Raw genomic sequence first — 22,786 nt, 5'->3', positions numbered from 1 at the left:
TTTTATTACGAAGGCCAAATGTCAGCAAACCTAATTCTTAAAAACTATTTGATCTAAATGCTAAATTTGATCATGACAAATATATTTTAAGTGAGGCCAAACCTCTGACTGGTAAACTTTTTTTTACATTTAATTACTTATAATCTAGGATAAATGTATCTTAAACTGTAAAGAACTAAAATGAGATGAATATACAAGTCTACAAGTCAACCCCTTGGGCCAATGAGTATCCATGCATAAAATAGAATTTTCTTTATATATATATATTTTAAATAAGTAGCTACATTTTTATTATTCTTTTTTACAGGTTTAAGGTACAGTAAAGTTTACACAGGTACAGTAGTGACCTGTCTATCACTATAGAATGTAAAAAAAAAAAAAAAAAAAAAAAAAAAAAGGGAAAAAAATTCTGCAAATCCAGGTCACTGGGTTTAAGACCCTGTAAATTATGGATTGGTTTAGTTTACATGATAAATACATGTTAGACTGATAGGAGTGGCAGTTGATCTATGTTCACAAATAAGAAATGTCGCCTACAGTCTGAGCATCGACTGAAAATGATGAAAATGCCTCGTTTATGAATATATGCCAAAGGTCATCGCAGTCTGAGATGACGACAGCTCCGGAGGATGCATCAGTTCTGCGGCATTAGGACCTTGCGCTCCTCTTCCTCAAAACAGAGGAGGGCGTATGCCGGCACGGGCTGAGAGTTAAATAGGCTGACATTCGAGAACAACTCAACGAATGTGCTGTAGGTGGCAAGAGCGATGCGAGGGCAAGGCTGGAGCTGAGCCTGCGAGACAGATAGGAAATCCGTGAAACTCAACTCATTTTGTCGCCAAAGAAGCTAACGTTCTTCAGTAAGCGTTTAAAGGACGAGAGACCATGTCGGTGCTGGCTTTGCAAGAATACGAATTCGAGAGGCAATTCAATGAAGATGAAGCCATTCGATGGATGCAAGAGAACTGGTAACGTTACAGTAGCTCTGCTGCATGATAAATATTCTGGACCATAACAATCACGCCTACAAACCCCGTTGTACCATCAGATAGCTCGTAAACGTGTTTTGCACTGACTGACTAGCATATTAAATATTTCAACCATGCATTAATCCTAATGATCAAAAACGGGGGCTCTTGAAAGTCACTGGCAGGTGGGCTACCATCCAGACCACGGTATATGCACAGTCAGTGTGATATTCCCCCTCGAGACTCATCAATATTGTTTCAGCATCGTGTTCTATTCAACATCTCAAATGTGCTTCGTGTAATGAGCGATGCTATATTTGAAGCATCGCTGCTCTAATCAGATGCAAAGCCGTTTCAAGGTGATGTTCTGCTTATGCCCTTTCGTGACAAATGGAACTTTCATCCTAGGATGCCTCGCGTGTTCAGAATCCGCATTCGATTTTTTTTTTTTTTTTTTCGTAAACAAAACTGAGTGTATGATTCAAATCATTCGTACCCCTTTATTAAATAGCTTGCTCGAAATAGCGATGTCCGATTCGTGAAAGAATCGTTCTTTAGATTCGGATCTTTCCAATAAATCGGTTGAAGCGGTTGACAAAAACGGTCAGGAAAATGCTCACGAATCGGAAGGGATTCGTCCGAGAGGTTAACAACTAAACGATTCATTAATCCGTGAGTCGCTTCCTTCCAATATGTCCGATTTGTAATTGCCAAGAACTGATTTGAGTGAATTATTTGACTAGTGACAGTTAAACACGCACGAAATAGAATTGGTTTTAATAAACTTCAGAATTACAATGAACACCATAGGCCTAAAACATAATTAAGAAACGTAATAAACATATACATGAATAGGACTTTATTGTAGGCTAACGTTATAATATGCAATGTCAGGGACCATGGGGTGACAATCACGCTATGACGTAAATAATAGTTTTGAACCGGTTCTCTTAAACGAACTGTTCAAAAGAACCGATTCGCGAAAACGAGTCTGACTTCCCATCACTAGCTCAAATTCAAAGCCTAGCCTAGCCCACAATCTCTGTTGCAAAATGTAAACGCCACAATACAGGTAATCATACCCAGCTAACAATGACCTGGTGACCACCGGTGGTCCGCCACTGGCCCGCTGGACCTATGTTAGCTGGGTATGAATAACAGACATGCAAGTGAAGCGTTATTAGATTGCCTGCTCCGTACGTAAGCTTGATTCTGTAGTTAATGGCCGAAATCATCGCTGTTTATTGCACATTTGGCACGTTTCTCTTGTGGGAAACTGTGCTGCTTGTTAATAGTGTTTGACACATGGTAGGACTTGATTTAGTAATTCTGTAGCGCGTTTAGAGACGGAGAAGTGAGGCTGGTTAAGAATTCATAGCAACCAATGAGATGTGGTTGTTGATGTCTGCTGACACAATTCTGACCAATCATGTTTCCGCGTCACTGTGCCGACTTCTGGGGGTTGCTTGCATCACATCTATCATCTTGTATTCCTCCTGTGTGGAGAGCAACACCGATTGTCTTTAAAGTACGTTTTTAGGTGTAATGTGCTTAATAATAATTTTGTTTTGTTGATCACTTCAGCCTGTCGGTTTCCTGTCTTTACTTAAAACCTTGAAATGCAGCTTTAAAGGGATAGTTCACCCAAAAATTAAAACATTTTCATTATTTATTCTCAACCCTTTTTAAAAACTCTTTACACCCCTTATTGTCTTCTATAGAAGACCAACGATGATTTTAGGCAGACTGACAACCTGAGTCACCATTCACTTTCATTCTATCTGAAAAGATGCAGTAACGCTGAATGGTAACTGTTCTGTCTGACATCCCCTTTTGTGTTCCACAGAGTAATTTTGGGGTAAACTATCACTCAAAAAAAAAAAAAAAAAAAAAAATTCTATGCTATACATACATAGACAGGCATCTGACAAGCCATTAAATCATGCAGCATGAGTCATTAATATCAATTCAACACAGGCTTTAAAATCACATTTTTTAAAATTAGTTTAATGCTCTCATTTTTATTTGTGCTTTCTATCAATTTATCAGGGTAATAAATTACCAGATCATTGGCTTTAGACTATTATACAATACATTCATCCCTTTGTAATGTAATTTTTCACATGCTATATTTCTACATTAATGTACAAGTGCAGCTCACAGTTGGTGCCAGGTCTATGCCTGGGCAGGCAATGCGATTTTTCGGCTTGCCTACCTCATCAAACAAAAATTTATCAGGAAAATGTTACCGGGGCACCCATGATCAGACTAGACTAGAACTGGACTAGAATCTTTGACTGCACTAGATAAGGGAAGGCAGATGATGTTTGCATTGCAACACAGGTGAATGAAGGCTCATGTCCAAAATTAGCCAGATCTGGGCAGATGCAGGGATGTAGGAACTGAGTTAAATGGATAGATCACCCGAAAATGAAGATTTTGTCATCACGTACTCATCCTCATTTTGTTCCAATCCGGTATGAGTTTCTTTCTTCTGTTAAACACAAAAGAAGATATTTTAAAAAATGTTGGTAACCAGACACTTGGCGGTAGCCATAAAAAAAAAAAAAAAAAAACTATAGAATTCAATTTTTTTTTTTTTTATTACCAACATTCTTTACCAAATATCTATTCTTGTGTTCAACAGAAGAAATAAACTCATACTGGTTTGGAACAACTTGAGGGTAAGTGAGGACAAAATTTTCATTTTTGGGTGAACTATCCCTTTAATAGTCTCATTTAGTCTCAAAGCCCTTATATACTTTGGCAAATACTTTGGTTGTTTGCACAAAGGTCATTCAGCCGAGTGAGGGGATGAACAAAGTGGTTAAATACTAATTAGCTGTACTGTAATTCAGCATTTTTAAGACTATAGATCATCTTGGTAATTCACATTGTGTAATTGCTTCTTTTGCATTCGAGGGAAATGCATAGATAAAGAGAGTACACATTTGCTTGAAACGCATTTTTCAGAACCCCTCCCGTTTGTATTTGAAAAGAAGCTGCTAGGCACATCTCTCCTTTAATAATCCCACGTTCCGCTCTGTGATGAATGACTGCAACACCACAGGATCCATTCGTACATCTTCCTGATGATCAGGGAAACAGAAATGTCAGCTCTGATAAACAATTCATGCATTATTTATTTATGTTAGGCAAGCACAGTTGCTTCAGCACAGACTTTCCTGAAGTTCTGTGAAAAAAAGATCTTTAAGTATAAATGCAGATTTGGATATAATTATCACCTCAATGTTCAATGCATCCTGTTATTTTATAGGTAACAAAGGCTGTTAAAATTAGAGAGATTTTTTTATTATTATTGAGTGCCTCATGAACAACAGTACAGGATACAGAAAACCTTTTAAAAAAAACACGAAAAAAAGATGCTAGATATTTTCAAGAGGCCCATTTATTGGAAGTATATTTCAAATTCTCTTACTCCAACAAGTACTACTACATTTCAATGGCCACGTCAGTGCTAAAAAATTCATTGTATGTAGCAGTACAACTTTGTGCATGTGTTTTACAGGTGCTGTGTCATACTAGACAGCCAAATTGGCATCTGTTCTTGTATAATTATTAAAAAGTATATTATATATATATTATTTTTTATTATTATTTTTTTTATTTAATTGGCAAAACAATTCTCAGCAAAGATCAATAAGACAGAGCTGCCATAGCTTGTGCATTGAGCACTGTTTTGTGTTGGTCTGAGTTGACCAGAGAGAATTAGCCTCAGGTTGTGAAGATTGCCACAGGTCATCTCTAATCTGGGAGTATTTTTATCCTCTATCCTCACTACACTGCACTGCCCAAAGGTTTCTTTAATGAGATCTCACTGTAAGAGTCAGTCTCTCAAAAGACAAGCAGGCAGGAGGCACAGAAACACTGTGGATAAATAAAAGTGGACTGAATTCCACACGGACTGCCAGGCTTACATAATAGTGACAGATAATAGAGAGTTTCCTGGCACCATCAAACTGATGTCCCCTGCAATAAATGCTACTTAATACAATCTTATAAATGCAGACAGCCACTTTACTACACCACATTGTGAGATGCAGTCTCCAAAAAATACCGCCACTGGCCTTGATAGATTATCTTTATAAAGTAGATTTGCTTTTCCTGCATCCTTCAAAGTCTAAAAAAGCTCATCTCAGAGCAAAAAAAAAAAAAAAAACACATTTCAAAATTTGACCTCTGAAAGAGCAGTCACCTTGTTTCTATTTTCACCACAAGTAACCCCGAAGAAGGGATTGCATTTGATGTTTTAGAAAGGGTAGTGGAGAAAAATCAAATACCTCTGGCTAAAGCCCTTTACACCATGTCAAAAATTATAACATCAGCTTGTTTGTTTAGTCTTAAGCATGTTATCGCACCCAGAGTGTTAGACAGAGAACTGTTTAGCAAAAAAACAAAGTAGTATTTCACTATGCATCTATATTTTGCAGCTTAACATTATTTTTTTATTTTTTTAAACTGTATTTGCATGTCCTCATAACGTCAAGGTTTTGCTCTGACAGAAAATATTTTCTGTGCTTGAATTCTATACCACCCTGCACTTGCCCAGCGTTGTGCTGCGTTCGGTTAAAAATCACTGCATTAGCAGAATAGATTCTGCTATCGTCATTAGTCTAAAACTGCTATTAGGGCTGCAGATTCCGTTTATTTAGCGGCTCTAAATTACTTGGGAAGCACTTCTAGCGCAAACAGCTTGGGCCAGATGTGATCCCTTGCAAGTAGCTTCACCATCAGTCTTTGTCCACTGCAGGTCTGATGCTCTCAGCTGGAAAAATGAGAGCACAGACAAAAACACAGATGAAGTTTTTCAAATAATTGATGGTCTTGCAATAAATAGACCTACTTACGTTGATGACGCAAGACCTGAATCTGTTTTGCTGAAATAAAATATTTGTGGTTCCTCTTCTACAACCTTTTTCTGTATCATTTTCAGTGCATTATATGGAAGCTGCTAGAGCTTTGCTTTTTCTTCTCTTTTTTTTTTGGACAGTAACAACAAGGCCTGATGGGAATAGTCTATCGCATCTCCATTGGATGGTCAGTACTAAGGCAGGGTTTTACTGCAGCCGTATGGCATATAACTCACTCGCTCACTCCTCTAGCAGGGTATTTGAAGTTCTCCCCAAAACTCCTGATATGGTGCTAATAAAAAAGGGAGTGATGCTGTTTTTGTCATTCACTGCAGCACAGCTCAGTAACCCATCTGAACATCCAGTCTTAAATGAATAACCTTTATTTATTTATTTGCTACATCTATGGCTGGACAATACTGTCCATACAGTATGCATACTGGAAATATATTTGAGATTATTTTTCTGGAGATATAGAATTAAGCTACATTGTGATTACAATGATGTGATGCACCTTTTATTTGACAAATAAGTTCCCTTAATATTACGTCATTAGACAAGTTTAACAGCTCTCATCAAACTCATAGATGTTTTAATACCATAAACTTCAGTAAAAACAGGGTGTTTCCCATAAGTTTGATTAATTTTAGTGAATCAGTTCAAAACTCTGATTCAGTGGTTCATCATTCAGAAGTCCCCATATGTACACTACATAAAAAATAAAAATATATATATATACAGTGGGGAGAACAAGTATCTAAAACAAAACAAAAATCCAGAAAATCACATTGTACGATTTTTAAGTAATTAATTTGCATTTTATTGCATGACATAACTATTTGATACATCAGAAAAGCAGAACTTAATATTTGGTACAGAAACCTTTGTTTGCAATTACAGAGATCATACGTTTCCTGTAGTTCTTGACCAGGTTTGCACACACTGCAGCAGGGATTTTGGCCCACTCCTCCATACAGACCTTCTCCAGATCCTTCAGGTTTCGGGGCTGTCGGTGGGCAATACGGACTTTCAGCTCCCTCCAAAGATTTTCTATTGGGTTCAGGTCTGGAGACTGGCTAGGCCACTCCAGGACCTTGAGATGCTTCTTACGGAGCCACTCCTTAGTTGCCCTGGCTGTGTGTTTCAGTTCGTTGTCATGCTGGAAGACCCAGCCACGACCCATCTTCAATGCTCTTACTGAGGGAAGGAGGTTGTTGGCCAAGATCTCGCGATACATGTCCCCATCCATCCTCCCCTCAATACGGTGCAGTCGTCCTGTCCCCTTTGCAGAAAAGCATCCCCAAAGAATGATGTTTCCACCTCCATGCTTCACGGTTGGGATGGTGTTCTTGGGGTTGTACTCATCCTTCTTCCTCCAAACACGGCGAGTGGAGTTTAGACCAAAAAGCTCTATTTTTGTCTCATCAGACCACATGACCTTCTCCCATTCATCCTCTGGATCATCCAGATGGTCACTGGCAAACTTCAGACAGGCCTGGACATGCGCTGGCTTGAGCAGGGGGACCTTGCGTGCGCTGCAGGATTTTAATCCATGACGGCGTAGTGTTACTTATGGTTTTCGTTGAGACTGTGGTCTCAGCTCTCTTCAGGTCATTGACCAGGTCCTGCCGTGTAGTTCTGGGCTGATCCCTCACCTTCCTCATGATCATTGATGCCCCACGAGGTGGAGAACAGGAGGGCTTCTTAAAGAAAAACTAACAGGTCTGTGAGAGCTGGAATTCTTACTGGTTGGTAGGTGATCAAATACTTATGTCATGCAATAAAATGCTAATTAATTATTTAAAAATCATACAATGTGATTTTCTGGATTTTTGTTTTAGATTCCATCTCTCACAGTTGAAGTGTACCTATGATAAAAATTACAGACCTCTACATGCTTTGTAAGTAGGAAAACCTGCAAAATCGGCAGTGTATCAAATACTTGTTCTCCCCACTCTATATATATATATTTCAGCAAGGACACATTAAATTGATCAAAAGTGACAGTAATTTTAAAACGAACATTTATAATGTTCCAAAAATGTTTTTAAACTGAACTGTAAATTTCTAACTGTAAAATATGTGTTTTCAACATTCAACATTGATAATGATAGCACAGCAATAAATTAAAATATACAAAGAAAATTCTAATAAAATAAAACGGTTATAGTTATTATAACAGTTTCTGTATTTTTGATCAAACAAACACAGCCTTGGTCAGCCTAAGAGACGTCTTTTAATTTTTTTTTTATTTTTTTTTATCCACAAATGTTTAAAAGGGTAGTGTAGGTAAATATTGCAGTTTATTGTTACTTGTATGCACATAAAAAATATAAATGAAAATGATTAAATATTCTTCCTTAATTCATTATGTCAAGAAGCTTTTAACTAGATTTTCTTGCAATAAACAGCTATCTAATTGGCTACAATGGCTGTTTGGTCAAAGTCAAAATGATTGTCCCTTTTAAACCTTTTAAATATTGAATATCTTTTTTTTTATTTCTCTCTGTCACCCAGCCCTAGCTGAGTCTAACGTAATGAATGCATAATGGCATGCAAACAGAAGTTTGTAATGGATTAGCAGAAGCAGTTTTCTCAAGTACAAGCTTCTTGCTAGCTGGCACTGTGAAGAAAATGTGTCAATAACCAGTGCATTTAACTAAATAGCAGCCAGTAACAAGAGTTCAATCTTCTAATAACACTGATAAATCGGTCCTATAATATATGTGCATACTGCTGCAGTCTCCCTTTGTACACAAAGAACAAAGCAATGACAAGTCAAGGTTGGAGGGGGCTGTATACATTGAATGGACTCACTGTTATAAGCAGAGTGAGGTCAGTGTTTCTCACATCCACTAGGCAGAAACATAAAATGATGCCCAGTGTGCTTTCACAACCTACACCCAAGCCTATAAAGGTCATGTGTAACAAAAAAAGAAGCGATTACTACAGTACAAAAACACTTAGAAGAACTATATATTCCATTATATTTTGACTTAATTCAATGTATCATTTGAATTTTTATGTATAGATGAATTGTCTGAGGCTTTATCCAATGGGTGATTAAAACCCAGAAGAACCTCTAGGGTTGCTCGTTTACCTATTCGACTGTAGTTCTTGGAAAGAGAACAGATTCACAAAGGAGATGATACTGGGAGGGAGAGACGTGCCCTAGTTTTGGCCCATAATGCCGGCTGGATGCTGGACTGGCAAAGCTCCCATCTGGCTGACTTCTGCCATTAACCGAAAATAAACACTGTCATTATTAATTAAAGCTTATGTTTCAATAGGGATGTGAAAAGAAACGCAGTTGATTTTAATTAAAGGTTCGTTTTTGCTCTGACAGCATCAAATGAGTATTAAAACACATATCAGACTATTTAACCAACAATTTAAGTTGATTCATTTGATAATATTTACTTGATACTAGTGTTAAAAACAAAGAAATTACAAGCAATAGAACAATTGAGTTCAATTGTTTCAATTGCCATTGTTTCAATTTAATTTGTGTGCATGGTATCAAAAATAGCACAGAACCATGAAATTGCTCTCATGTTGGTATTGAAAGTTTGATATTGTGATGTTAGTACCCTTATCGTTATTTATGTTTTAACGGAGTTACTTTATATACAGTTGTTTCCCAACTGTGTCACCAGAACATTATTTTCTTTCAATTACAATTTCCTCAGCATTCAAAAGGCATTGATGGGGCGTTATGGAAGCAAATTTATTGTAAATCAGATTTAGGGGGATCAAAATGCCCTCAAAAATGAATTAAACGGCACTGTGGATATTTCCAGCTTCCAGATAATGCAGTATAGCACTGCCAGATAATATGAGCTCCTAAAAGCAACACAAGCTGTCAAAATAAGCCCAATAAGCTGTTTGTGGTAAAAAGCTCCAACAACAGTTTATTTAATTTTGGCAAGATAAGTGAGGAATATAGGATTTAAGAAACAATTACATATTTATGTAATGTTTCATGCATTTGGCCAAAGTTGCTGAGCCAAATGCATTACATCAGGATTTAATGTGATATTAAAAAAAATAAAAATAAAGCATAATATCAAAACCTGCACACAATATAGACCAGTATGCAAATGTTTTGAGACTGGAATTGTGAGTTCCAAAAAAAGCTCTGGCTACTAGAGATGCACGATTACAATTTTCTTGGCCATTCCGATTTCCGATTTTTCATTGAGTTTGACCTGCCGATACCGATTTTAGCCGATTCCGATTTATTTATTTTCTAACCACTTTACAGCACACACAACTATTTGTTTTCGATCTTTTCTTTAACCCTTTCACGCGTAAGTTTAAAATATTCTAACTGATGGCGCTTTTCCACTGCATGGTACGGCTCGGTACGGTTCGACTCGGCGCGGAACGGTTCGGCTCGCTTCGCTTTTCCACTGCGTGGTACGACTCGACTCAGTACGGCACGGTTCGGCTCGCTTTAGCTCGGTTGCTTTTCCACTGCAGTTAGTACCGCTTCAAAGTGTGTGGGACTGATCGTTATAGCTGCAGTCTCTACTACCATGACATCATCATATTAAATGCGAATTTTTCATTCCGTGTTTCCCCATCCACTCCTCGGCAACCAACCAGAGGAACGTCTGCACCTCGTCCACTGACCACGATTCAGCCATTTCTCTCTTTTTTTGAAGTTTATACTCTTTTTTTTTAAGCAAATACTTTTAAAACAGGTGCTACAGCGTTGGCTGTTGTCTACTGGCTATTTAAATCTAGTGGGTTTAGGTGTCGTAAATACAATGACGTGGGGTGGTGTGGCGCAATGGATAAGACACATGCCTTTGGTGTGAGAGACCCGGGTTCGAATCCACTGTGAGACACCAATGTGTCCCTGAGCAAGACACTTAACCCCTAGTTGCTCCAGAGGCGTGCGACCTCTGACATATATAGCAATTGTAAGTCGCTTTGGATAAAAGCGTCAGCTAAATGAATAAATGTAAATGTAAATGACGCCGGTAGAGATGATTCTGTCTGACCAATCAGTGATCTGCAGTGTTTTCACGTCACATTTTAGTATCGGTACGGTACGCTTGGAACCTCAACAGAGAGGTGGTACCATTTAAAGCGAGCCGAAGCGAGCCGTACCGTACCGTACCATGCAGTGGAAATGCGCCATAAGTGAGCCGTACCGAACCGAGCCGTACCATACCATGCAGTGGAAAAGCACCAAAGCGTGCCATACCGAACCGAGCCGTACCGTCCCATGCAGTGGAAAAGCGCCATGACACCCCCACCCCCAGAGTGAGTTTTTTCAAGGCGAACGTTCCCTTTCTCTCGAAATAAATGCAAGAAAGTGGCCGGTGAACTGAAAAGAATAGAGTAAACTTTATAGTTACTTCCACTATGTTTGTCTGATATGAATAACACATGTTGGCAAATTATATTTGAATAGATTGTTATTGCTGCTTCCACAGACATCAGTGTGTATTTTACAAACTCCAAATGTATTGTTTTACTCGTGCTTATGTGTATTTAAATATCTGAAACCTAAAATAAACATTATGAGGTTGAAAACACTCCTTAACAGCGCTGAACGCGTCCGACTCTGGCTCAGCGCCAGCCAACGCGCGAAAGCACAGTTTGAATCTGGCAGTTATGCGACGTCACTGAACATTCTAAATGTGGCACCGTAAGTTACTCTCAGGGGCACAGAGATAAAAATCCCATATATGAGACCGTACCGCTCAAAAGGTTAATCATGCGGCGCCCGAGTGCATTTGACCGGCATAAAATCGGCATATGTCAGACTGACCGGCAGGTCGCCGGTCATGGCCGATCACGTGAAAATCAATTCCGGTCACCAGCCGATTAATCGGTGCATCTCTACTGGCTACTCTCTTGTTTTTTTTTAAACAGCTACATAACTGCATTATAATATAGTCAGAAAAGTCACAGGACCAGTTTGCAGGAGGCCTTTTCACCATATGCAAAGTCTAATATGTAATATGAGGCTTGTGTGTTACACAATGTGTCAAAATGCAAACTGAAAAAAAATGTAGTGCTTGTGATTGAAATGTTTTTCTCAGTTGAAATATGAGCCATTAAGCATACACTACCGTTCAAAAGTTTGGGGTGATTTTTTTAAAGAAATTAATACTTTTATTCAGCAAGGATGCGTTCAATTGATCAAAAGTGTCATTATATATAAATGACTAAGATGAACAATGAGTCCGCACACCAGAAAATGCTCCTTAGCAATTTTAATAGTTGCTCACCAACTTGTGACGTTTCGGGCCCAAGCCCTTCATCAGACATGAAAAAAGTGGGGAGACACACCTCCATATATACAGCCATGTATGATCACATGATCACCTACATCCATGATTAATCAATCAAGTGAAAATGCAATTACATCAAGAAAACAGACAAAAATATATATATATACCAACATACGTAATACAAAAATATATTAGAAAAAAATATTAGAAATATATTAGAAACATATTAGAAATACCTTAGAAAAACATAAAAATACATAGGTGGCTAAAAGAAGGCCTAAAGTGCTTAAAACATAGCCCAAATTTATTTTTTAAATGTCTCAACCACTATAAGCAGTAATGATAGATGAGCAAGAGTATAAATACATAAGGGATACCACAAAGGTGTGTTACATATATCATATATCAAGTCAGCAAAAAGATAACACAACATTTACAATCTTTACACAATTACGAAAGTATATACAGAGATAATTTACAGAAATGATTTACAGAAATGGCCTCAGGTCAAAGTCTTCATTCAACCCTTTTGGAGCTAAAGTGTCCAGGGTATAGATCCAGAATGCTTCTCTTTTGAGTAACAGACAATTTACATCTCCTCCACGGGAGGAGGAACCTCATTATAAATGACTACCATTTAAAATGTATATTTATCAAAGTAACCTGAAAAAAAATGAACAGTTTCCATGAAAACTTTGAACGGTAAATGTAGGCTACATACATATGAATATTTAGTTTGGAAAAAAAGCATCTGTTAAATGAGCACTTGCATATGCCATATAGGATTTATTGTTGGTTCTGGTGTTCTAAAAATAAATCAGCAAAATAATATAGATACTGATATAGTCTGATTTTGAAAAGTTTTTGAAATACTAGTTGATTAAGCAGATGGACACACTGAAGGTTGTTGTGGATGGATACTTGAGTTTTCTTGGATTATACTAATTTTATTATCATCTCCCTCCTTACAGGAAGAAGTCCTTCCTCTTCTCTGCGCTTTACGCTGCCTGCATACTTGGTGGGCGGCATTTAATGAAACAAAGGGAGAAGTTTGAGTTGAGGAAACCTTTAGTACTATGGTCTTTAACACTTGCAGCCTTCAGGTAAATATGTCTATTGGTAAATGGGTCATATGTCTTACATGCAAATGTTTGAGTGCGTGTATTTGACAAACACACATTACATGCATCTATCCATTTGCCTACAGCACCTGTTAATGCTAAAACATATTTGCTTTCTTTAACATATTTCTGTTATTATGATGGAAATGTTAAATGTAGTAAATGTAAATTAGAAATATGTAGGTCATTACTATCACAGACAGTTGAGTGATATTTTTACACCACAGGCACTACGAAGATTTCATTGCACATTAAACCAAACATCATAATGCAATGGCAGTACAAGATGAAAACAAAGTTTGAGACGACCTTCCCATGTCATTTTCTCAATTTTGCTAACAAATTATAGTTTAAAAAGACTTAAACCAGTCAACATGGAAAGACAATTCACATTTATGTGATTTTTAAATGATGTCGCTTTGCACATTACAATACAACACTGCAGTGAATACTGTGTATTCATAAATTGTTTCATGTTTTAGCAGATTAATGGTGTTCATTATAGGCAGAAAAACAAGCCACTTCCTCGTTCCAAGTTACTTCATAAAGACCTGCATATATGGTACATAAGAGGCCTGCATATATGATTTTGTATTGATATCTAAATTATATAGTAAAGGGCACAATGATATAACATATCACCAGAGGTGGGTAGTAATTTTGTGGGTTACATTTACTTGAGTACTTTTTTGGAAAAAAAAATTACTTTTAAGAGTAGATTTGAATGTGGGTACTTTTACTTTAACTCGAGTACATTTCTAATGGAAAAAATTGTAATTTTACTTCGTTACGTTGGGCGACGTTCCTCTCGTTACTTTATTTTAATGCAATATGTGTTGTTAAATGCGTAGTTTATTCCAAGCGCGCTGTATCTTTTTTTCTGGGCTTGAGTGATGCTCAATTCACAAATGAATCAATCTTGAGTCGATTCTGTTCAAAGACTTCATCAAACAAGTTGGCAGATCTAAATCGGTTCGCGAATCAGTTTGAATGATCTGTTTAGTTTCTTGCACGCACTGAATCGTCTGAAGCGATTTTAATTCGCACTTGACTCGGAGTCGTAACAGGAAGATTTAAGAACATCAAGAGCGTTAGATGAAGTGGCCGTGGACCTACAGTACAGTCAAGTGAGAGCAAATCTTCAAATGCATCATATTTTTGCCAGCGATGAAGATCTTTATTAGTTGAACATCTTCGTACGCTGTCTGTGAATGAATGATTCCACAGGACGATATATTCGATAGCACTACTAGAAAGTATGACATTAGGCTACCCGTTTTTTGAACATATACATTAATTTATACATTAAATAAGCTACCATTGTTCACAGTTTATGAACACCCGCCATCCCGCGGTAGTTTGTGTGTAACAAGTTATTATTGCGCAGTGGCGTGCGAACTTGAAAACGAATGCCTTTGCCTGCCGTAGACACAGTTAACCAGTTTAAACATGCTTGCAGAAATATACATTTGGTTATATTTTGGAGAGCAGACAGAAGAAGATCCGTCGATTTACTTTTATTTGTTTTTTTTGTGTTCAGATGTTCAGTAGCAGTCATGAGCGCGAGCACATGTGAAGAGTTTTAACTCTTTCTTCTCTGTCAATTAACGTTACATGCCTTTGAATGCAAGATTCACTTTATTTCGACATTGTCTAATAATCCAAATGTAGTTACTATTATACAAACCAACGGACAGGCAATGATTTTCGGGCTATACAGATGGCAGAAATAATGCTTGCTTCTCTTCTGTTTTTGTTGCAAAGATAGCTACTTATGATAATAATAGTCATTTAAATAAATAAAAAATCTAAATAATATCATTTTATATATATATATATATATATATATGACGACTTCAGAGGCAAAAGCCTCTAAGTAGGCTACCATCTGAAATTTTCTTCTAAAAGAGCATTTTTATCAAGCTTGTATGTTTATGTTCAGTTATTTCACTTAAATGGCAATGAAAAGTACCTAAATTAATTGTCATTAAAGTGAAGTTACTGAACTTAAATATACGAGCTTGATAAATTTCAGATGGCACTCAGAGGCTTTTGCATCATGAAGTCTTCACACACACACATATACATATATATATATACATATATATATATATATACATATATACATACATATATATATATAGGCCTATATGATCCAAAGTAACTAGTAACTCGCTACTTGAGTAGTTTTTTCATTGGATACTTTTTTACTCTTACTCAAGTAACTATTAAGATTATTACTTTTACTTTGAGTAAATATTTCTATAAGTACTTGTACTTTTACTTGAGTTCAGTTTTTGGCTACTCTACCCACCTCTGCATATCACACACTCTTCTATGTGTGAAGATCAGCACCATAGTTACTGTAGAAATGGGGTGACACAGGCTACCTCGCACTTCCAGGTTTTTCACATGATCCAGCCATTGGCAGCTTTATAAGAAACCTAAAACTGGAACCTGAGTGCCAAGTAACTGCTCAGCCATAAAGCATTGAATAAAGCATTGTTATTAGTAATGCTATGCCCTGAGTCCTAACAGTCAAATAAAGTAATAAACACTATTTAAAAAGTCGATTGTATTTGATTTTAAATGTCTCTTTTGTTTTGTTGCACCTCCTTCTTCAGTATATTTGGTGCCATCAGAACCGGAGGCTACATGATGAACATCTTGATGACCAAAGGCCTAAAGCAGTCAGTGTGCGATCAGAGTTTCTACAACGGACCAGTCAGCAAGTTCTGGGCCTATGCTTTTGTCCTCAGCAAGGCACCTGAACTAGGTGAGATTATACATGAATAAGACCCATTTCAGTTTTATGGGTTAAGATTAAAAGGTGCAGTAAGTGATTTCTGAGAAAAGCAGTTGAAAATTGAAATCAACACCCGAACAAACCATTTTGTGAATATTTGCTAGATGTCTGTTCTGTGTGTGTGTGTGCTGAAGAATTTTTTTTTGTGTGTTTGCACTTAATCCTGGCTGTGTAAATAGGAGGGAAAAAAGTGGATCGGACCGGTCACCACAACATTCAGCAATAGTGGCATATACGCTCATGATGGGGAAGGGAAGAGTGTGAGAAAGCAGGACATTTGTTGAAAGAGAGATGGCTGAGATATTACCACAGTGGTTACGATCAGGCAAAGAAGGGTTACGATCAGGCAAAAGGACCCGCTTTAATATTAAAAAAGCTTTCCAGCGCTGGAGAGATGTTAGAGTGTGAGAAGGCCTGAAAACGGACACTGAGTTTGCTCGATAAGTAACATTGGTTTTTCCATGTTTCACAGAACCAAGATATGCTGTTGTTGTTGTTGAATCACAGCTGATTCATCCATACTGTTATCGTTGCCTGTGTCGTTGCATAGCATGTTCGTTATTTTGGAGGGCAGAGCATTGAAGGGAGGGGTGTGTTTCTTTTGGGTAGGGGTGTGTGTGTGTGTGTGTGTGTGTGTTTCAATTTCAAACATAAACAAGTCAAGTCACCTTTATTTATACAATCGCTTTATACAATACAGACTGTTTCAAAGCAGCTTTACAGTAATAAACAGAAAAATGATTCAATGATGCAAAATTCAATGATTCAATTCTGCTGTAAAGCAGCTCTAAAAAGACAATAGTGTAAACAGAATTTAGACCATTTGTATAAATGCTTCATCTGTATGAAGCAAAACTATAGACTAAAAAAATCATTCAATAGTAAATAGGCTACATTTTTCTTTAGTAAAGTTAGACTTCATTCTCATTTCTCACACTGTTGGATTTGATACTAAAATAGTTAATGCAAATAAATAACCACATCAACAATTGTAGCCACATTACCAAATCCTTAACTCTATTTAAAACAACTGTAGTAATTTAACAGAGAAATAAAGTATAATGGTTCTAGTTAAATACATTCTGCCTCTTCTATGTAGCCTGCTCAAGTGACAAAGCACTACTGAGAAGCCTAGTGTTCATCTGCATGAAAATAATTGGTTGTGAAAGCGTAACAGAATTTGTTAGCGTGGACCTTGCAGCATAACCCCAAGTCTAGAAATCTGGGATAGTGGTTCTATTTTCCGCCTGCCTGGGCCTATTGTGTTTGCCATGTCCTGGCGGTTAGTGGGCTACCAGGCCCATTGTAGAGACAAACAGACAGCACTAAGACAACTTGAGGACCTTAACATCCCTAATTAGGGCCAGGCCAACCGTGATGAGTCAGTTATGTACAGCAGGAGACACACCAACATATATAGACTTTTGACCAACTGAAAACATGCGCTTGCCTTCTCTGATATAAGTATATACCGTTTCCATTCCATTGTGTTCAAGAGGAAAAAAATCTTTACTTCCTGGGAAACTGGCATAAAGTATCAATAATAAAATACTAAAAAGTTGCTGGAACCAGGGAAGCCTGTGACACTCTTTTCGTACATAATAAATTACTTGGGCCTCAGAGCGAGTAGGCTAGATGAAATACAATTTAAAAAAAAGATGTCATGTGATCTTGTGTTTGGAGGCAAATACCTAATGTTTAGAAACCAAGGCCCAAATTTACTAACAGCTTGCGCCAGTGCAAACCCTCTTTTTGGCGTTAGAAAACTACTGTCAGGATTTACTAAAGACACGCAGTGAAAAATTAGCACTGAAAAGGCATGATCTTATTGCATATGCATTTGTAGTAGTTTCCCTTTCAGATGCAAAATTTATGGGAGGAGAGTATTTAAAGGGGTCATGAACTGGATTGTTTTATTATTTTATAATGTTCCCTGGGGTGCCCTTATAATGTTAGTATGATTTTTACATAAAAAATTGTCATAATTTATAAATAAAAGCCATTTTTCCAAGCCTGATTTCTGCCTCAGATTTGAACGCTCCGTTTTAAGGGGCGTGTCTGCTGTGAGACTGCAGTGTAAACGCCCACTGCTGTGATTGGCTGACATGCTTGCAATGAAATAGCTAGTATTACATGAACTCTCTCGAAAACTTTTACTACGTTTTTACTATTACAGCTATCGAGATTAACAAATCGTGAAAAGTATCGTTTAAAGCATTATATTTAAATCTATTCCATCACATGAAAGGTTGCAGCATGATGAGCACTGACTGAGCAGATGACAGACAGTCTGTTGATCGCGTGAATAAAGATCTTATCATTGCAACGCAATTTTTGCACTCTCACAAATGCTTACACCAAATCACAATGCAAACACGATGTGAGTACACAGTAAGAGCTTCGTTGTGTAGTGTAACAGTGTCATTATGTCATCACGAGTTTGGTAAGTGTCCAGATAAGATCTCGCGGCTCGCGCTGTGCTGTTTGATTGACAGCTTGGGCGAAAGGGATCGGTCTTTGATCGCTTTCTGTAGGCTATATAATTTAATAACAGTTTAAAAAAAGATTATTTTCATAATACTACGAGAAATTATGTGAAGTTGATCGTTTAGTCACTGATGCATAAACAGTATTGAACGATTTTAAGAGAAATATCTGAACTTAAATAATTACACCGAAATCACTGATCGCAGATCAGGCATTAGAATACACATGGCTACTTACATGTTGTTGGCAGATCCGTGTCGGGAAATTGTGATTGACTGATTTAATAAAGTTTAACCATGCTGGAATCCGAAGGAAGCTTATGCAGACTGTCTTCTTCCACAAACAGGCACGCACAATATTTAGTAAACAGCATGTTTATTGCTTGTAAGTAGCTCGATCCGGTAGCAATTATCATGTCGTCCTATGTTATTTAGCATGTTTGGGCGAATCGGTGGGCGGGGCTAAACAGGCCGTGTTGAAGTAGGCGTTGATCTTCTTTTGTGGAGGCGGTGTTTTATCCTCTTTGACGTCATAGTTCCCCACTTTGAAAAACGAGTCGTTTGCTGAGCCTGATGTCTATAAAAGCTTTTATTGGACTAACAAGGTAGTTTTCAGTTCTGAAACTTACAGGATATTATTATAGTATGATGATCTCTTATATGTCAAAAGCTCAAGGAAACTTTGATTTCTCAGTTCATCACCCCTTTAAACGAAAGGTGATTTACTAAGGTTTGCACTAGTTAATTTACTGGTATTTGCGCCATTATTTACCATTACCACCCCAAAAAAGTATGTCTTAAACCTGATGCTAATTTGCGTTGTTGTTGGTAGATTGCGTTAGTCATTATGGAAATGATCCAGATTTGTCAGTGTTCTTTAATTTGCGCGTTGTTAGTAGATCAAGCACAGAACTTTCCACTCCCATTGGCGCTTTTTGGGAATTGCACTGTCAAACTAATTTGCCCTGTTTAGTAAATCTGGCCCTAAATCATTTTGGTGACAGACTTAGACTCAGACATTTCAGACTGAATAAAACAATGTAGATGGTTTGGAATGTGATTGGAGTTATAAAAAGGGGGGCATGGGAAGGCTAAGGGATAGTGTACAGTCACCAAAAGAAACCTCTTTTCAGGGTGATACAAGACCCCACGGTGAAATGATGCTGCTTATTATGCAGCTACTTGCTACATTATGTAATTATGTAAATAATTAAACACAAAAAAAAAATTTTATATTATATAATTTTTTTTTTTTTTTTTCAAGATGACTTGCAGTACCTGCTTGAGCAGTCTTTCATTACTTGTATTTGTTCTCAAGGAATAACATACCACTAGACGGCACGATTGAAGAGTCAGAATTGAGTATTACAGTGAGATGTGTAAAAATATCAATGAATAGTTCTGCACTAAGCATGGACACATTTCTGAAAGAACTGCCAGTGCCATGTAAACGTAAAGCAGACGATGAATCTACTTCAAACGTCACAACTACCCAAATAAAGTGTCTACACCAGACTTGAGTGGCGGGAAACAACAAAAGCAAATAGAACCCTTTTTATTTTATTTGTATTTTTTTGACACTTCCAGTGTAGACAGCTTATCAAGTGTGGCACGACAACCATCATGTCTGGTGAAGACACTGTTTTAAAGACAAGAAAATATGACTAGGCCTATCTCGGCCTCGAATTCACCAGTACAACGTTGGTAATGAAAAAAGACCAGTGTGTTGTGGGTCTCAAAATATGAACTTCTGACAGTATGAAGCCAAACAAGTTAAGATGGCACTTAGAGACTTCATATAGCCAACACAAAAGAAGCCCGTTGCAGTTGATTAGTAGTACTGTATCGATTACAATGTTTCAAATAAATCCTATAGGATTTTCCAAGTAAGGTCATGTCTGTGAGTGTCTTTATGTTGGTGCATGCAGGTGGGGGGTTTTCAAATATGTTTCTCTACTACAGCAGAAAAACCAACCTAATGTGCAACTTAAAATGTTGTAATGCTTCATTTTGACCATTCTTTAGCACAGTGGTGTTTTCACAGTTTGAACTGCTACATTGGCCAAATAAAACTTGTTTTGTCTTGTGAATGCATTGGAACAGTTTGCCCTGATTAGATATTCAAGATCTAGAACATGCAAGTTTAATTTAATACCTTAATCTCTACTTACTATTATCAATAACACAAAAATAACAAGATACCATATCTGAGACAGCCAATAATTTCACAGTTACCAGCATTTTTGTTTCTCTCTCACAATCAGTCTCTTGCTCTTATACTTTCAGGAGACACACTATTCATTGTTTTACGCAAGCAAAAGCTGATCTTCCTGCACTGGTATCATCACATCACAGTGTTGCTCTACTCATGGTACTCCTACAAGGACATGGTGGCCGGCGGGGGCTGGTTCATGACCATGAACTATCTGGTGCATGCCGTCATGTATTCTTACTACGCTCTTCGGGCCGCCGGCTTCAAAATCTCTCGCAAGTTCGCCATGTTCATCACCCTAACGCAGATCACCCAAATGGTGATGGGCTGCGTGGTCAACTACCTGGTGTATTCGTGGATGCAGCAAGGCCAAGAGTGCCCGTCCCACGTGCAGAACATTGTGTGGTCGTCCCTCATGTACCTCAGCTACTTTGTGCTCTTCTGTCAGTTCTTCTTCGAAGCCTACATCACAAAGACCAAATCCATCGCAGCCAGGAAAAGCCAATAAATCAAGAAAATGATTTTGAAAAGTGAATCAAGGAGAGCAAAGTGGACCAATGAATGGTTAGTGAATGGATGAGTCTTTACAGTTAGGGCTTATGGACTTGCAGAAGAAAGAAGAGAAGACCATGAGAGGCTACGATCAAAGCTTGTGCATACTGTACTACTAACATATAGAGATAAATCTCCCTGCCACTAGGGGTGCTCTATTGAGTTGCACTGAGAAATCATTATGATTATATCAGTTGAACAAAAAAGAACAAAAAAATGTGTCTTTATGTGATGTTTATGTGCCCAATTCAATTCTCTGCATTTAAAAAAAAAAAAAAAAAAAACAATTGTATAGATTTAAAAGGGATGCAAAATAAATTCAAACAGAATTAAGGAGAAGTTTAAATGGACTGGGACATTTGGGAAAAAAATTCAGAGAAAATTATATGGATAGAATCAATATTTGTGTGATTATGTCTAAACATTAAGTGTTACCGTTGCATTTTTATTTTGTATTGATTAGATACTAGAGTGTGTATGATAGTTTTGTATGAAAGCCATGTCAATGGATGACTGGTCAATGTTGAGCTAAAATTGCCACAGTGTGTTCAGCATCACATCACCAAAATCCTCTCAGGACTTAAGAGTTTTCCATTTGATGTTCATATCATTTTAGAACAAAAAAGAAAAGACATAAAAAAGGGCGAAATAGTTAAGGTAGTCAAATAGGCCTGAAATGTTTATGCCATTGGATCACACATACACAAGCAACCACACAAGTATTTTAAAAAAAAGAGAGAGAGAAGATAGAAGACAAAGACCAGTGAAGGCCGTTTTGAGAGGACATTTCAGCCAAATGATCATCAGAAGACCTGAGGCCCTTGTGGAGTATGAATCATCGGACCTCTCTGAATCTGTGGTTGTTCTGACCTCTGAAATGCCTGGCCTTCTTCCCATGGCTTAAGCTCATAATTATCATCTATTCCAAAGACCGACGGCATACAGAGTCCAAACAAGCCCTGTCTAAAGGACCATGAAGGCAAGCATACTTACACAAAATGTCTATATTCACTGTAACAAACCTGAATAACTGAATGGTGTCTATCGTGCTCTTGTGCATTTGCACTGTATACATGTAAAGCATCTATAGACGATTTTAACAAAGAGCCGTGAGTGCTGAAATAAGTGTCTGTGTTTTTTAATTCCATTTCTCCTTGTTTACCTTGGTAGGACTGTGAGATATTCTTTGTGGTACATATTTTGCTATCATCTCTGCAGGAAAGACATATGAACTGTCACTCTTGTGGTGAACAGGCTCAGCAACATGCCAGATGGGAGCACTATTGCCTCAGCAACAATGACATAAGACATTACACATAAGTTTAGACTGTCCTGCTTTCTAAAGCCATACTAAGCAGCATGTTGGGTCTGCTGACTGGGGTTGGGCAGTAAAAATGTGAGAAGGAGTGACTACAAAAGACATTTAAACCTTATGGAAATAGTGTTAAAAGTACTATGAAATGGTACAGAGCTGACAAATTTACATCACATAATGCCATATTTGCCTAGAAATCTTTGG

General features: G+C 37.5%; 1 protein-coding gene across 7 annotated transcripts; it reads left to right on the top strand.

The window, feature by feature from the left end:
* Window positions 1-673: 673 nt before the first annotated feature.
* elovl6 (ELOVL fatty acid elongase 6) lies at window positions 674-21,897 on the top strand. 7 transcript variants are annotated; one of them, XM_084431099.1, is made up of 5 exons: window positions 706-968; window positions 13,062-13,193; window positions 13,694-13,773; window positions 15,836-15,987; window positions 20,790-21,897. In XM_084431099.1, the coding sequence occupies exons 2-5, from the start codon at window positions 13,167-13,169 to the stop codon at window positions 21,221-21,223; spliced, it is 693 nt and encodes a 230-aa protein (XP_084287225.1). In that variant the 5' UTR covers window positions 706-968; window positions 13,062-13,166; the 3' UTR covers window positions 21,224-21,897. The 7 variants fall into 7 exon arrangements, with proteins under 7 accessions (XP_084287224.1, XP_084287225.1, XP_084287227.1 ...); XM_084431101.1 differs by having other exon boundaries at window positions 830-968; window positions 13,697-13,773; XM_084431103.1 differs by lacking the exons at window positions 706-968; window positions 13,694-13,773 and adding exons at window positions 7,268-7,561; window positions 7,681-7,740.
* The last annotated feature ends 889 nt before the right edge of the window (window positions 21,898-22,786 follow it).

This window comes from Rutilus rutilus, assembly GCF_951802725.1.
Source record: "Rutilus rutilus genome assembly, chromosome: 14".
Classification (NCBI taxonomy): Eukaryota; Metazoa; Chordata; class Actinopteri; order Cypriniformes; family Leuciscidae; genus Rutilus; species Rutilus rutilus.
Note: the sequence above shows the minus strand (reverse complement) of the source record. Positions and strands in the feature narration are given on the sequence as shown.

Coding starts and splice junctions, on each gene's coding strand:
- elovl6 (XM_084431097.1), top strand. CDS start 7,610: ATGTCATGCAATAAAATGCTAATTAATTATTTAAAAATCATACAATGT. Junction 13,194..15,835: donor TTAACACTTGCAGCCTTCAG/GTAAATATGTCT, acceptor CTCCTTCTTCAG/TATATTTGGTGCCATCAGAA. Junction 15,988..20,789: donor CAGCAAGGCACCTGAACTAG/GTGAGATTATAC, acceptor TTATACTTTCAG/GAGACACACTATTCATTGTT.